At 38.6% G+C, this 13362-nt stretch overlaps 3 protein-coding genes across 4 annotated transcripts; 2 read left to right on the plus strand and 1 right to left on the minus strand.

Moving 5' to 3' along the window:
* The first annotated feature begins 624 nt into the window (after positions 1–624).
* On the plus strand, positions 625–3504 carry DNApol-epsilon58 (DNA polymerase epsilon subunit 2). The gene is made up of 4 exons (XM_011311801.1): positions 625–1021; positions 1148–1694; positions 1947–2630; positions 2847–3504. The coding sequence occupies exons 1-4, from the start codon at positions 954–956 to the stop codon at positions 3120–3122; spliced, it is 1575 nt and encodes a 524-aa protein (XP_011310103.1). The 5' UTR covers positions 625–953; the 3' UTR covers positions 3123–3504.
* Positions 3340–9958, minus strand: LOC105270693 (HIF prolyl hydroxylase). 2 transcript variants are annotated; one of them, XR_892583.1, is made up of 6 exons: positions 9127–9958; positions 8049–8707; positions 5433–5552; positions 4741–4951; positions 3705–4358; positions 3340–3616 (listed from the first exon to the last, which is right to left on the minus strand). XR_892583.1 is itself a non-coding variant. In XM_011311800.1 (5 exons), the coding sequence occupies exons 1-5, from the start codon at positions 9419–9421 to the stop codon at positions 4339–4341; spliced, it is 1305 nt and encodes a 434-aa protein (XP_011310102.1). In that variant the 5' UTR covers positions 9422–9958; the 3' UTR covers positions 3340–4338. The 2 variants fall into 2 exon arrangements, 1 of the variants encoding a protein (XP_011310102.1); XM_011311800.1 differs by having other exon boundaries at positions 3340–4358.
* A 337-nt stretch (positions 9959–10295) lies between these two features.
* LOC105270695 (26S protease regulatory subunit 6B) lies at positions 10296–13218 on the plus strand. The gene is made up of 4 exons (XM_011311802.1): positions 10296–10435; positions 10637–10726; positions 11554–12001; positions 12241–13218. The coding sequence occupies exons 1-4, from the start codon at positions 10397–10399 to the stop codon at positions 12912–12914; spliced, it is 1251 nt and encodes a 416-aa protein (XP_011310104.1). The 5' UTR covers positions 10296–10396; the 3' UTR covers positions 12915–13218.
* The last annotated feature ends 144 nt before the right edge of the window (positions 13219–13362 follow it).

Here is a 13362-nt window from a genome sequence, read left to right on the forward strand (position 1 = left end):
GATTGTCATGTTACCCTGATACTTTTTCAAAAATTTCGAATTTTTCACTTTCAGTGAAAATTTCAGTGAATAGCTCCTCGATGTTCATGTTACCCTGATACTTTTTCAAAAATTTCGAATTTTTCAATTGCAGTGAATACCTATCTACAGAAAAAATTGGAATTATTTAAAAAAAAAAATGAATGACGGCGGGATCGAACCCGGGCCGTCGGCGTGCTAGCCAAACACGTTACCACTAGGATAACGCACAATTACAGTATAATAATTTCATTAGGAGTATATATATTGCAAAAGTATCGTTTTTAAAAATTGCTAATTTTTCAATTTCACTGGATATCTTCTCGATTTTGAAATATTCAGTTTTTAAACGATATTTCGATTGATTCACAGCCATTAACAAAAAAAAAAATTGAAATTATTTTGAAAAAAAAAAAATTAATGATGCCGGGATTGAACCCGGGCCACCGGCGTGCCAGTCGAGCACGTTGCCACTAGGACAACGCGCTTATTTAAAAATATAAACTCATTAGTGGTATATCTTCAACATATTGAATTATTTTTTTACTTGAAATTCATCAAGATGTGGCTTCCCCCTTCCGCTCGTTCTACAGTCGACTAAATTTGAGTTAAACAAATGAAAAACAAAGAGCATTCATACTGCAGAAAATAAAATTCACCCCGTCGACTTGATGGATACCCCAGCATTGTGTGTGGCGCCCTTCCTCTCTTGGGGTGCTGGAGTGCTTGATAAAAAGCTCAAAAATAATTGATAAAATTTGGGGGTCTAATTGTTGTGAATTTTATTTTTCGTTTTTTGATCTTCAAAGGTAGTTCTGCAGGATTTCTTTTATTTTAAATTGGATATAGACTGGAAATTGATGTATCAAGTAAATGAGGTTAGAAGACTTCTGGTTTGTTGATTAATCTGGAGGATTTTTAGTTGCCCAATCGTTATGGCAGACGATAAAGCGATTAAAAATGTGCAGAGCTCATTTTCTATGTATGGATTCGTCATCACCAGGTGATTATCTGATTAAATTGATAACGGATTTACGTATTTTTTAATTATTAGGTTTTTGTTTAATTAAATTTTTTTGTAAGCCCCTGGGGATGATTTTAATTTCTTTTCCTCGATTGAATTTGTCAGGCCTATCGCTACATTCGTAGTAAAGCAACTGCTGAGTCTTCCTCCAGACCAACGAGACCACTGGCTGACGAGAATAACAGATCAAATCCTGGAGCAGAATCTTTCGGACCCTCACATCGCCCTCGATCACGTAAAACTGGCAATAAAAGAATGCTTAAAACCGAACGCGATCCTCGACGAGTCTGAGACTATTTTTAACGTGTTAAACCTGGAGGAGATCCCCCAGGTCCTCTACGACATCTCCATGAAGAAGTTTGTCCTGCAGAAGGTGATGCCGGATTACTTTCCCGAGCCCATATGCAAGCCCAACGTCTTCAGGAACAGGCTGAGTCTCCTGAGGCAGAGGACATTGCGCCAGGAGCCCTTCGCCCCCAGAAAATTTGGTGAGAAGAGCAAAGAGAAGAAGGAACTCGTACCTGTCGAGTTTTTGCTGACCAACTCGAGGGAGGGAAACGTCTACGTCATGGGGATATTGTCACAACTGGTGGATGGACAGTACTTCCTCGAGGACACTGGAGGTGCTATTAAGATTGACATCGCCAAGACAATATCCTTTTTTCATTCAGTCCGACGATTTTTATTAAAAACCACTCATTAACGGAACGATTACGTCCTCGATGAGAACAAAAAGCCTTTACGAAAGTGAAAAATTTCCAACTTAAACCCAAATTCACGTGATTTTTTTATCGAAAGGGAAAATATTAAAATTGAATAATTATCCACAATAACTCTCTTCAACTTTCAATTTTTTAGTCAATTCCCCTCAAAAATTTATTACCCTTAACAAATAAATCCCCAAGTATTCGACGAAGGTCTGATAACAGAAGGTTGCATAGTGATAGCCCAGGGCTACTTCGAGGACGGCGTCCTGGATGTGAAAAAAATCCAGCTTCCCCCGGTGGAGCCTTCGGCAAACTCCCGAGCATCTTTTGGGACAGAAAACACCTTCGGAGGTACTCACAGGACCTCGCTGAAGTGCTCAGAAAAGCTCCAGCAGCACCAGGAGGCCCACAACACAGACATGATCGTGATAATTTCAGAACTGTGGCTGGACAATTCAGAGATCCTCAGAAAGTTCAAAGTGATCCTCGAGGGCTACTCCGACGTCCCCCCCATTGCCTTTATCCTCTGTGGTCACTTCCTATCGTCTCCTCCCAACGTCACCAGTGGCAAAAAACTCAAAGATGGCTTTAATCACCTGGCAAGACTCATCGACGCCCATCCTGATCTAAAAAAAAATTCAAAATTTGTATTTGTTCCTGGCCCTCAGGACCTGGGGGCCGCCAAAATCCTTCCCAGGGGACCGTTACCTCACAAAATTCTCGAGGATTTCATCAAAAAAATTCCTGGGGCTATCCTAGTCGGCAATCCCTGCAGGATTCAGTACTGCACAAAGGAAATCGTCGTCTTCAGGGAAGACATGATCTCAAAAATGTGCAGAAATACTTTGAAGTATCCGGAACAGGGAAATTTTCATGATCACGTGAGTTTTCTATTTATTCCCAATCATTCGTCGAGCAAAATATTTTTGGAGTGGAAATAATTAACCTGTAATTTTCATAACAACAATTACTTAATGATTTTTCAAATATTTTTAATTTTTCTTTAAAAATTCATGATTAATTCTTGCAAACATTTTTGTTTATGGTATGTAAATCAATCTGCATACACTTTCATAATTAAAAAAAATTTATTCTAGTACGCCAAGACGATGATCTCGCAGTCTCACCTGGCCCCTATGAGTCTCCCAGTGGTTCCAGTCTACTGGAAACACGATCACGTCCTCCAGCTGTTTCCCACTCCCGATCTGATCATCGTAGCTGATAATTCCCAGCAGTACACGACGAGAGTCGATGACTGCCAAGTGATAAATCCCGGATCATTCCCCAGGAATAATTTCTCCTTCAAGGTGTACAGACCAGGTACCGGCGAAGTCGAGGACTGTGAACTCCCAAATGATACCGAGAACATGTGAATTCGTAAAGTCATAATTCATTATTTTTCCCGTACCAATTACGATTAATTCATTAATTATGACGATTAATCAACTTTAATTAATCGTAATAAATAGCGAGTGAACAAAATTGAATTGAATTGAATTGAAAATATCTCATAGTTGTCCCTTCATTATGATAATAACGAGAGACACGCTTAATAATTAGACTTATAATAAATAAATAATGTAAATAATGTTCTCTGTACAGTATTTATTCAATCGCTCGTAATAAAATCTGTTCTATGTTCAGTTTTACAATACTCTGACGAGGAGCACATTCCTCCCATAACTTAAGTAATTAACAACACTATAATAAATTGAATTAATATAATAGCTGATCTCTCACAAATTGAATTAAAAATCCAAGAAAACTTATAATCAATTAATAATTTAAACAATCGTATTAAACTCGATACTGAGATACTCTCAGCATGAAAAATTGTGTCTGAGAGGTGAAGGGGGAAATAAGAGTGCTGAAAAATACAAAACGTATTCGTACAATAATTAATTAGAGGTGAATTTGATTTTTATTTCTCTCATTGGATCAATTTTTTTTTTTACCTCAATGTACAAAATGAGAAGCTCGCATTCCACTCGATTCACGTCAGTCTGTGGCTCTCGATGACTAATCGACAAGTTGTTTAAGTTGATGACTAATCGACAATTTATTTTGGGACCCAAAAAGTGCATTATTTTGCAATTAAACAGAACCAATCCCCACAGAATTAATGAATTCTAATCAGAAAAACATTATCTCCAGTGTTTAATGAATCCCTGGCTTCTAATCACTCGCAAAATATTATCTCTCCCCAAAATTCAAACTACTAGAGCAATTCAATCGATTAATCAATGAACTCGTCGATTTTCCTCCACAATTTATCAATTCTTCTCGTCAACAATTAAATAATAGCGTAAAAATGTGAAGAATTATCAACCTACTGGCCGAACACTCGTTAATTTCAATCCCTGGGGGAAGTTAATCAAGGAAGAGCGGCGATCAACACTGGGGGATTTTTTTTTTCTTCAACATTGCACTTATTTCTCAGAGTCTTCGATCGAATACATAATTAATACGTGACATTTATGTACCAGTGCTCTGTTTAATTAATTATCTATTTACAAATATCCTGCCTCTTGTCGGGGGAGGAAGGTAAAAGTGGATGACGTTATGATTTTTTTCAGGTGAAACTGCATTTCATGATTTTGAAACTTCTCCTGAAATAATAAAACATAAATATTAGTTTTTCCTCATTCTGCGATTTCATTTTTGTTCATAGGTTTCAGAATTACAAGGGGATGTTAAAATGTCTTGAACAATTTATGATTTGTCATGATTATTTATTTATGATTTATGATTTTTAATAAATAATTCCATAAACTGGAAAACAAGGACAGGTGCATTTTTTTCGAGTTCAGTTTTTAGTCGATATGTCCGAATCAAAGGCGCATAGCGAATTTTTTGCATAAACATTTTTTATGGATAATTATGCCAACTACAAAAAAGGTGTCTATGAAAATACCATTATCTTTCATCAATGTTGAGATATTGGCGGGAAAATGATTTGGAGAAAAGTTTTGGAAGAGAAATAATTCATACTTTCTCTCTGATATCTCCTGCAAGCTTGACTTCTCTCCTCAGCATCGAAATACCAAAGGGTGATGGCATATCTCGTCTTGTAGGCGGGCTGGACCTCGTGAGGATTTCTCCTGTCAGACCAGAAGAACAACAGCCTGTCGAAGAGGGGCTGAATGTCGGCTACCTGATCTCTCCAGCCCTCTGGAAATATCCTCAAGAGTCCACCGTTTTTCTGGACAAGAAAATGAGACATCCCTCAGTAAAACCCACATCAGAGAACGACTAAACTGAGCCCCAAGCAAAATATCAACAACAAATTAAATGAAATTAAATGAAAAATAAAATCTCCAATAGCCAATAACTCGAAAGCCGCGGATTGAAATCGAATGATTACTCTTTCATTTGAAAGTTCAAAAAAAGAACTTCAAACTGATAAAAAAAATTCTTTAATTCCACTCTACCGATCCCAAGCCATTGACGATTGACGAAATTGAATGAACAACTGGTTCAATAATCGACTCGTGACAAACAGGTAGATTTTCAGGAATATCTGGGAATCTAAGGTAGATATCGAAAATATCATGGGAACCTTTTTGATAGCTCTCGCTGAGCTCCCCAAAAAAGGTAGAACAAGCATTTGGATATCTCGCCCAGATCCTAAGATATTCCCCGAACCGTTGACTCGCTCCATCATTTTTACTCATTAAATTCACCTTAATGTCCCAATCTTTGTTGAGGTAGTAAATAGCGGTGATGCATCTTCCATCGCGATTCGGATTATCCACATGTTTAACATAATGAGAGCCATATCCCGGATAGCAGGCGACCATAGCCTGAAAAAAAAAGAATTATTCAGTAATGATTTCTTCAATTTTCCTCGTCTATTAATAACTCTGTCAAGTTCAATCGAGTCGTTTGCGTTTTATTTACAACTGACGTAGACAATATTGTATGAGCATTGTGGTCTCTAAAACAATTCCATTGTCTCCTCCTTTGTTCAATTCTCAGTTCTATGAATTTTTAAAGCTACCCTGACATTTATTAATTTTCAAAACACTTGTCGTTTGAAAAAAAAAAAAAAAAAAAAAACACTGTGACATTCGTTCTACAATTCTTAGTATGAAAATTCCGGAATATTTAGTTGTGGATAATTGTGGATTTTAATTGATTTATTTCTAACGAGTCTCATAGTAATCGGGAATTTCGATTGGAAAATTGAATGAATGTGGAAATGGGTGCGCATGTGTGGCTTTGACAGCTCGTGGAAATCCCCGAATTATTGGGGACTTTCACTTGGCCTACGTGCCCATCAGCCACGCGTGTCCCATTAAGTGATTTCCATCAATAGCCCTGGAATAAATACCGAAGGAAAGAATGGAGGACCCATGGGGAACCGTCGAATTCAGAGAACAATCTTGGGACCAAAATTGCGGTAACTCACTCGGAATTTAATCAATCACAACTGAGTGCACGAGACCAGTGTCCAGTGATCAATAAAACACCTCGTGAGTCATGGGCTCATGGGCTCATGGGCTCGGGAAAAAATCCGGCATCACCTTCTGCAGGAGATCTCCTGGGGAATCTCCTCCAGGTTTATCATGTTAAAAATAGACTCTCTCGAGTCAGTGAAAAATTGAGCTCTCGGAGAAGGATTGGAAGGATCGTTTTCCGTAATTAATTTATACACGTGCGTCGAAGGCCACGCGACTCCATCAATCTTGGACCTTGACACATTTTCCATCGCACCCTTGAAACCTCATCTTCCATTCAAGTGCGAAAATTCGGCCTGTTCCATTGTCTTCCTGCCCTTCATTGTCTTCATTATCTCGTTACAAATTAAATCCTATAACTAATTATTTATTCATAAAGCCACCGTTTTGGTAATTGATGGCAAAATATTTTCGTTATCAAGTCAATCATCAGTTTTTTTCCCCATCAGTCAGAAGATTTTTTATCTGTCAAAATCTTCGCCTGGCCTACGTGCACTTCTGCACCCGTTAAAAGTTAATGATAATTGAGAGTTATTGGACTTTTTCGCAGGGATTTTTCTAGTTCTCGAAGAAGTTCTTCAAGTTGGTGGTCCGATTGTCGTCGATTTGGGAATGAATGACCTGCCTCAACGACCTCAGCATCACCAACCAATCTCCTTCGTTCCATTGAAAAAAAAAAAAAACGTAAAACAAATAGTGCGCGTTATTTCTCGAGTTATCGAATAGTAACATCGAATTTTCCTGCAGCCTCTTCGAGGTCGAGACTAATTTTAAACCCGTGACGTAGTTATGCAAAAAACGAAACCACTTCTCTCACTTCCTCGTGAAAATAAAGATAGAGATTATTTATTTTCCCCGATCGTAATTCCCTGCATGAATTCCCAAAAATGTTTTCTCACTCTCCTACACGTAAATCTTCCCAGATAATATCAATCTTGATGTTTATCCTGACGATAATTTCCTGAATCTAGACTGAGAGGATTCACCTTCTTGAAGGTTGACAGACAAAATCAATTCACTTTCAATTATAGAATATAATGCAAATGAAACCGACAGACCAACGACGAAAATTGATTCAAACGATAGAAACTTTTCTGGTGAATATCTCGAAATCTATGAGAGATAGCCAGATTTTTATGGTCGCCTTTATTGTAGAGCCAATTGAGAATTGTAAAAAAGATCTTACCGAAAAATCGAGTGTTAAAAATTTATAATGATTAAAGACTGAGATGATTAAAAAATTTCTTTTTATTTATTTTACCGAATAAATTTTATGATTATTTTATGATTTAATATAAATTTATGATTTTATGATTTAATATAAAATCACTAGAAACACGTGGGTTGACCGGTTGATCATAATGTACACATTCAAGAATAAATGCTCAATGATGCAAGGTGACAGGAGGGAGGGGTAAATGGCGTACGTGACTGACAGCACTTTGTGGGTTTGTTGCAACTATCATATGAGAAAGAAGTGGCAATGTGTGCCGGAGACAATTGTGTTTACATTCAAGGTGTTTGTAGAGCAGTGATAACAATTTAAACCCACAAAACCAGTCATTCAACCTGAAAAAGGATGAATTATCTTGCGAACCCTTCTGACTATGTTGACAAGCCCTAGTTCATTAGAAGGCTTGAGAAATTTCCGATCGAAGATCCTGGGGGCCTATTTTCAACGCATGGAGAACGTCTTTCGTGAACGGAATATAATCCGTGAAGGTGCGAATGGTTCGTTTATCATTTTCGTTTGGGAATTTTAAATTTGTGAGGTAAAATCTTATTCCCATACGAGATTTCCTCGATTTCGGGATTGAAAATGGATGAAATTGAAATTACCTTCGTCCTGCCATTGATATTGTAATTTCCCATTTTCCCATTGTCATCCATCTTATTGGCCCTCATGACAATGGCATCGACCTGAGATATGAGCATCCCAATGTTGGGACACTGTTTCTCCTTTCCATCGAGCCACGTGATCTGATCTCCCCTGATTGTCTTCAAATCTTTAGCACCAGCTTTATTAGACACGAGTTGACCATCCTTGAACACACCAGCACTGTACATATTCAACACTTCATCGAGCACTGTCAAACACTTGTCAGCCCCAAGAAAATCATCAACAACACAAACACCGTATTTATTCATATCCCTTATAACATTTCTGCATATGTCATCGATTATGAATTCCTCGAAATTATTTCTATTCCTATGGAGAAACGGTGGTAGAAAATCATCGTCACGACTCAGTGACACTTCGGGAAACGTTTTCATTCCGTTCTGATGATGAGAATTGTCTGTAAATATTTCTTCTGAGTCACTGGGCCCAAGTGTTGGGTTCAGAGACTCTGCTCTTGCACCAAGAATTGTGTCCTCTGCACTTCCCTCGAAGAGTATCGGCGATGTCCAGCCGCTTTTTTTACTTTTTCCAGTTGTTGTGGTTGTTGTTTCAATGGAGAATTCGTTCGGGGTTGAGTTCGATCGGTTTTTGGCTAGATCTGTTGGAAAAACAACGGAAAAGGTGAGATTTTGGGAAAATTCCTGGAGGAATTCTACTGGACAACAGAGGGGATTGTTAATGACTGATGTCTCAGGGTAGGACGGTGCGATGTCAATAAATTCAGGGTCAATTTAAAGGGCTTTTCATGCCCTTCAAAATGAGTCCCGAATCCCCGATTTTCATTTTGCCCATTCTGAGATATCTCAATAAAATGTTCGTCCTCATTTTCCGTCGACCTCCTGGTGCAAAATGACTTCAAAACCAGAGGATTTTATAGAGAATTCCCAGATCTAACAAACGCGTGTATTTTCATTCGAGCCCCCCCCCCCCCCGAACCTGTGGAAATATCGCCGATAGAATGAGAAAATATAAAATAGATGAAATTCATGACCAATGTCAAAATGAATCAGCACTCACTGGTTTTCTGGTGCTTCCTGGTGCTCTCCTGTATCCTCTCGATCTCTTCAATGTTATGACTTAGGTTAGAAAGTCCACCACTGAAGCAGGAAGAAGAATGATCCTCATAATCAATGCTCTTTCTACAGTGAACTCGATGTCTCTTCCAATCCAACTTCTGGTGCTCTTTGTTGCAGTAAACAACACTTTTACAACGTGAACATCTGAGTAATTTATCTGTACAACCACATATTGCGCATTCGATAGTTGACACAACGACGCTCGCAGCCTGCGCACGACTGATCCGTCCTGACATGTTTTCAACGGCTCTAACTCCTTCACTTCTCCTTTTCCCACCGATTACCCCAACCCCCCCGCCGCCACCCACCCCCACCTGTCACCTCACTTCCTCGAACTAGACGACATTTTTACGTATCACTAGGTCACATACACCTCTGGGTCAACCAACGAATCAATTTAATATCCAGACTCAACCTGAGATTTATCCCCCGTCCCTGGGATAATACAACTCCTGATGATGACCTTGTCACGATTCTTCATTGACTTTGACAGGTTTTTCCCATTTTTTTTTCTTTTCCTTTTTTTCCCCTTCAATGTCAAATGAATTTCCCTGTGAGCAAGACTTCGTGTCAGATTTTGGAGGTTAGGACGGGTCTGCTGGGACCAGTGACCCGATTTTGGATTTTTTTTGGCGGCCACGGGGTCCTGGCTTCTACTGGGAGGTGGGGACAATTTTGGGGTGTCACGGCTTTTTTTTTTGGGGGGGTACAGAGGGGCACTTTTGGGGCGATTGACACTGCTGACGGTTGGACTGCTTTATCGACTCTGATGAGATTGGAGATGGAGTCGGTAAGCGGATTTTTTTGAAGGAGGGATTTTTTTTTTGAGAAAATATTTTTTTTTACTCTCTCCTTTTTTTTGAAATTTGCAACTTAATTCTCATTTTTATCAATTATTTAATTAGTTATTGTAAATAATTGGGTCATTTTTAATGATGAATTATTATTGGTTGTTATTAATTATACGCCTTCAACTCGTGCTATAAACTTTCCACACGTCAAAAATCCGTTTTCTGCACTTGTTACGAAATATACTATTTAAAAAAATATATATACATGAAATTTTTCTGTTGGTTAAAAGGATTTCCACCTGTTCTCCCGATTTTTCAGTCGTGAGAGGACACCATTGGCTGCTGTCACTCTCCACAGGTTTTTGAGAGTCATTCTGAAAAGTCTTTTGTATTTTCTGAAAAGACTAGATCGATTTCTCGATGAAAATGGAGGAAATGAGTGTTATCGTGCCTGACAAGGTATGTCCACAGATCAATTGAATATTTATTGTAATTTTTTTGATCCCTTTACGCAGATTTTCAAAAAGAAATTCACGTTCTTTGTGGGTCATTGATTTGGGGTTAAGTCTTTCGTTACTTTCTTTCTAAGGATTTTTCTCTGCGGCCGAAATTACTGTCTAGTTCATTAATAAAAATCTTCTTTTTCGATTGTTCCATTAGGACGTTCTGGAGCTGGAGCCAAAACCAACTGTGGGGCACTATTCCTCCGGGGAGGAGCTCGATGTCGAGGATTTGTACACAAAATACAAGGTGCATCAATTTTCAATCATCAAAAACCAGAAATATATCCAGAACTTTTGGATTAATCGATGAGGCCCTTATCACCTTTTGCCTCTACAATCTCTTCCTCTCTCCAAAAACGTCCCCTACAAAATTCTCGTATCTCCCCTCGCTTACGAGATATTCTCAAAAAAAAACGAAGGAAAAAAATAATTTATCATTTCTTCAATTTTTCACTTTAAGGCCCGGGTGGACTACCTATAGAACGTCATCTTTTGTTTAAATTTTATCTTTCTAGCCTAAAATACATAAAAATTTGGGATAAGTTTTGAGGTCACGAAAATCACTGGATTTGGCATGAAAAAATAATGAAAAAAAAGAGGAAAAAATTTTGAAGGGCACTAAAGAGCGATATTTATGAAAAGGGATTTTCCAGGTTTCCAAAAAAATAATGAAAAATATGTAGCATGTATGTCAAGTATTCACCACACAAACCAAACCCTCCACTGAATTGAATGCAGCTACAGGCAATCAAATGCTGCAGATTTTTCATTATTTTTTTGTAAACCTGGAAAATCCCTTTTCATAAATATTGCTCTTTAGCGCCCTTCAAAATTTTTTCCTCTTTTTTTTCATTATTTTTTCATGCCAAATCCAGTGATTTTCGTGACCTCAAAACTTATCCCAAATTTTTATGTATTTTAGGCTAGAAAGATAAAATTTAAACAAAAGATGACGTTCTATAGGTAGTCCACCCGGGCCTTAATGTCCAATTAAATTAAGTGTCTCAGTGAAAATTATGAAAAAATATTTTCCCTCTACTCCATGAATTAATGAAGAAATTTTTAAATTTTCAGAAACTCCAACGAATGCTGGAATTCCTAAAGGTCCAGGAGGAATACATCAAGGATGAGCAGCGAAATCTGAAAAAGGAGTACCTTCACGCACAGGAGGAGGTGAAACGTATCCAGAGTGTTCCCCTGGTGATCGGTCAGTTTCTGGAGGCTGTTGACCAGAATACTGGTATCGTGGGATCGACTACAGGCTCGAATTATTACGTTCGTATTCTATCGACGATCGATCGAGAGCTGCTGAAACCATCAGCGAGTGTTGCTCTTCACAAGCACAGCAATGCCCTCGTCGATGTCCTCCCACCAGAGGCTGACTCCAGCATCTCGATGCTCCAGGCCGATGAGAAGCCAGATATCTTATACAGCGACATCGGAGGAATGGACATGCAGAAACAGGAGATTCGAGAGGCTGTCGAGCTTCCACTCACTCACTTCGAGCTTTACAAGCAGATCGGTAGGATTTCATTTTACTCTTTACATTTTTCCACACCTCAATTATAATTACAACAATTCAATCAATTTAATTACAAAAATTACGTGATAAATAAAAAAAATTGAGCTTTTCCCAATTTGATTCATGATGAATATTTCTGAATGTAATGTGCGCCGAAAATGAGGGGATGGGATCGATTAGAAGTTATTTTTTCCCTGAATTTGAGAGGAGTTAAATGAAAATTATTTCTACCCCCCCAGGTATCGATCCACCCCGTGGAGTGTTGATGTACGGTCCCCCGGGATGTGGTAAGACGATGCTGGCGAAGGCAGTGGCACGTCACACAACAGCAGCTTTCATTCGCGTCGTGGGTTCTGAATTTGTCCAGAAGTACTTGGGTGAGGGTCCTCGAATGGTTCGCGATGTTTTTCGTCTGGCCAAGGAGAATTCACCAGCTATTATCTTCGTCGACGAGATTGACGCCATCGCCACGAAACGATTTGACGCCCAGACTGGGGCTGATCGAGAGGTGCAACGAATTCTTTTGGAGCTTTTGAATCAGATGGATGGATTCGATCAGACAACAAATGTCAAGGTCATCATGGCTACCAACAGGGCTGATACTCTGGATCCAGCTCTTCTTCGTCCAGGAAGGCTCGACAGGAAGATCGAATTTCCACTGCCAGATCGACGACAGAAGCGTCTTATTTTCTCGACTATAACCGCGAAGATGAATTTGAGTGAGGAAGTCGATCTCGAGGACTACGTTGCACGTCCTGACAGAATATCTGGGGCTGACATCAATGCTATCTGCCAGGAGGCTGGAATGCACGCTGTTAGGGAGAACAGGTACATCGTCCTGGCCAAGGACTTCGAGAAGGGATACAAGAATAATATCAAGAAGGATGAATCCGAGCACGAGTTCTACAAGTAAATCATGATTTTTCAAATTGTCAAACGTTAACGGCACTTTATCTCGCGATTGAGGCGGGTTATGGGGATGAGTGATAAAAAATTATATCTGGGGAACTCAATTTCCTAGAGAAAATGTTTATCGACTTTTCTCGTAGCAGTGCTCGCTCTTGACATAATTGAAAACTCAAGGTTCACTGAGGAATAATTCACTTTTTTATCGTTTACTTTTGGAGTAATTATCATTTATGTCATGTTTTGTAATCGAGGATTCCAGGTTATTATGTACTGATGCTGAATAATAAATAAAAAATAATCAATTTCAATCGTTCGTTTAATTAATTATTTCATTGAACAATTCCATCCCAGTTGATTCCAAATTTTTATTAGAAATTTTGGTCGAATTCTATTTTAATTATAGACAATTGACTTTGGATTAATGTTTAATTTAATCCTCCTTTACTTCAAAC

Source organism: Fopius arisanus, unplaced genomic scaffold (assembly GCF_000806365.1).
Source record: "Fopius arisanus strain USDA-PBARC FA_bdor unplaced genomic scaffold, ASM80636v1 scaffold00092, whole genome shotgun sequence".
Lineage (NCBI taxonomy): Eukaryota > Metazoa > Arthropoda > Insecta > Hymenoptera > Braconidae > Fopius > Fopius arisanus.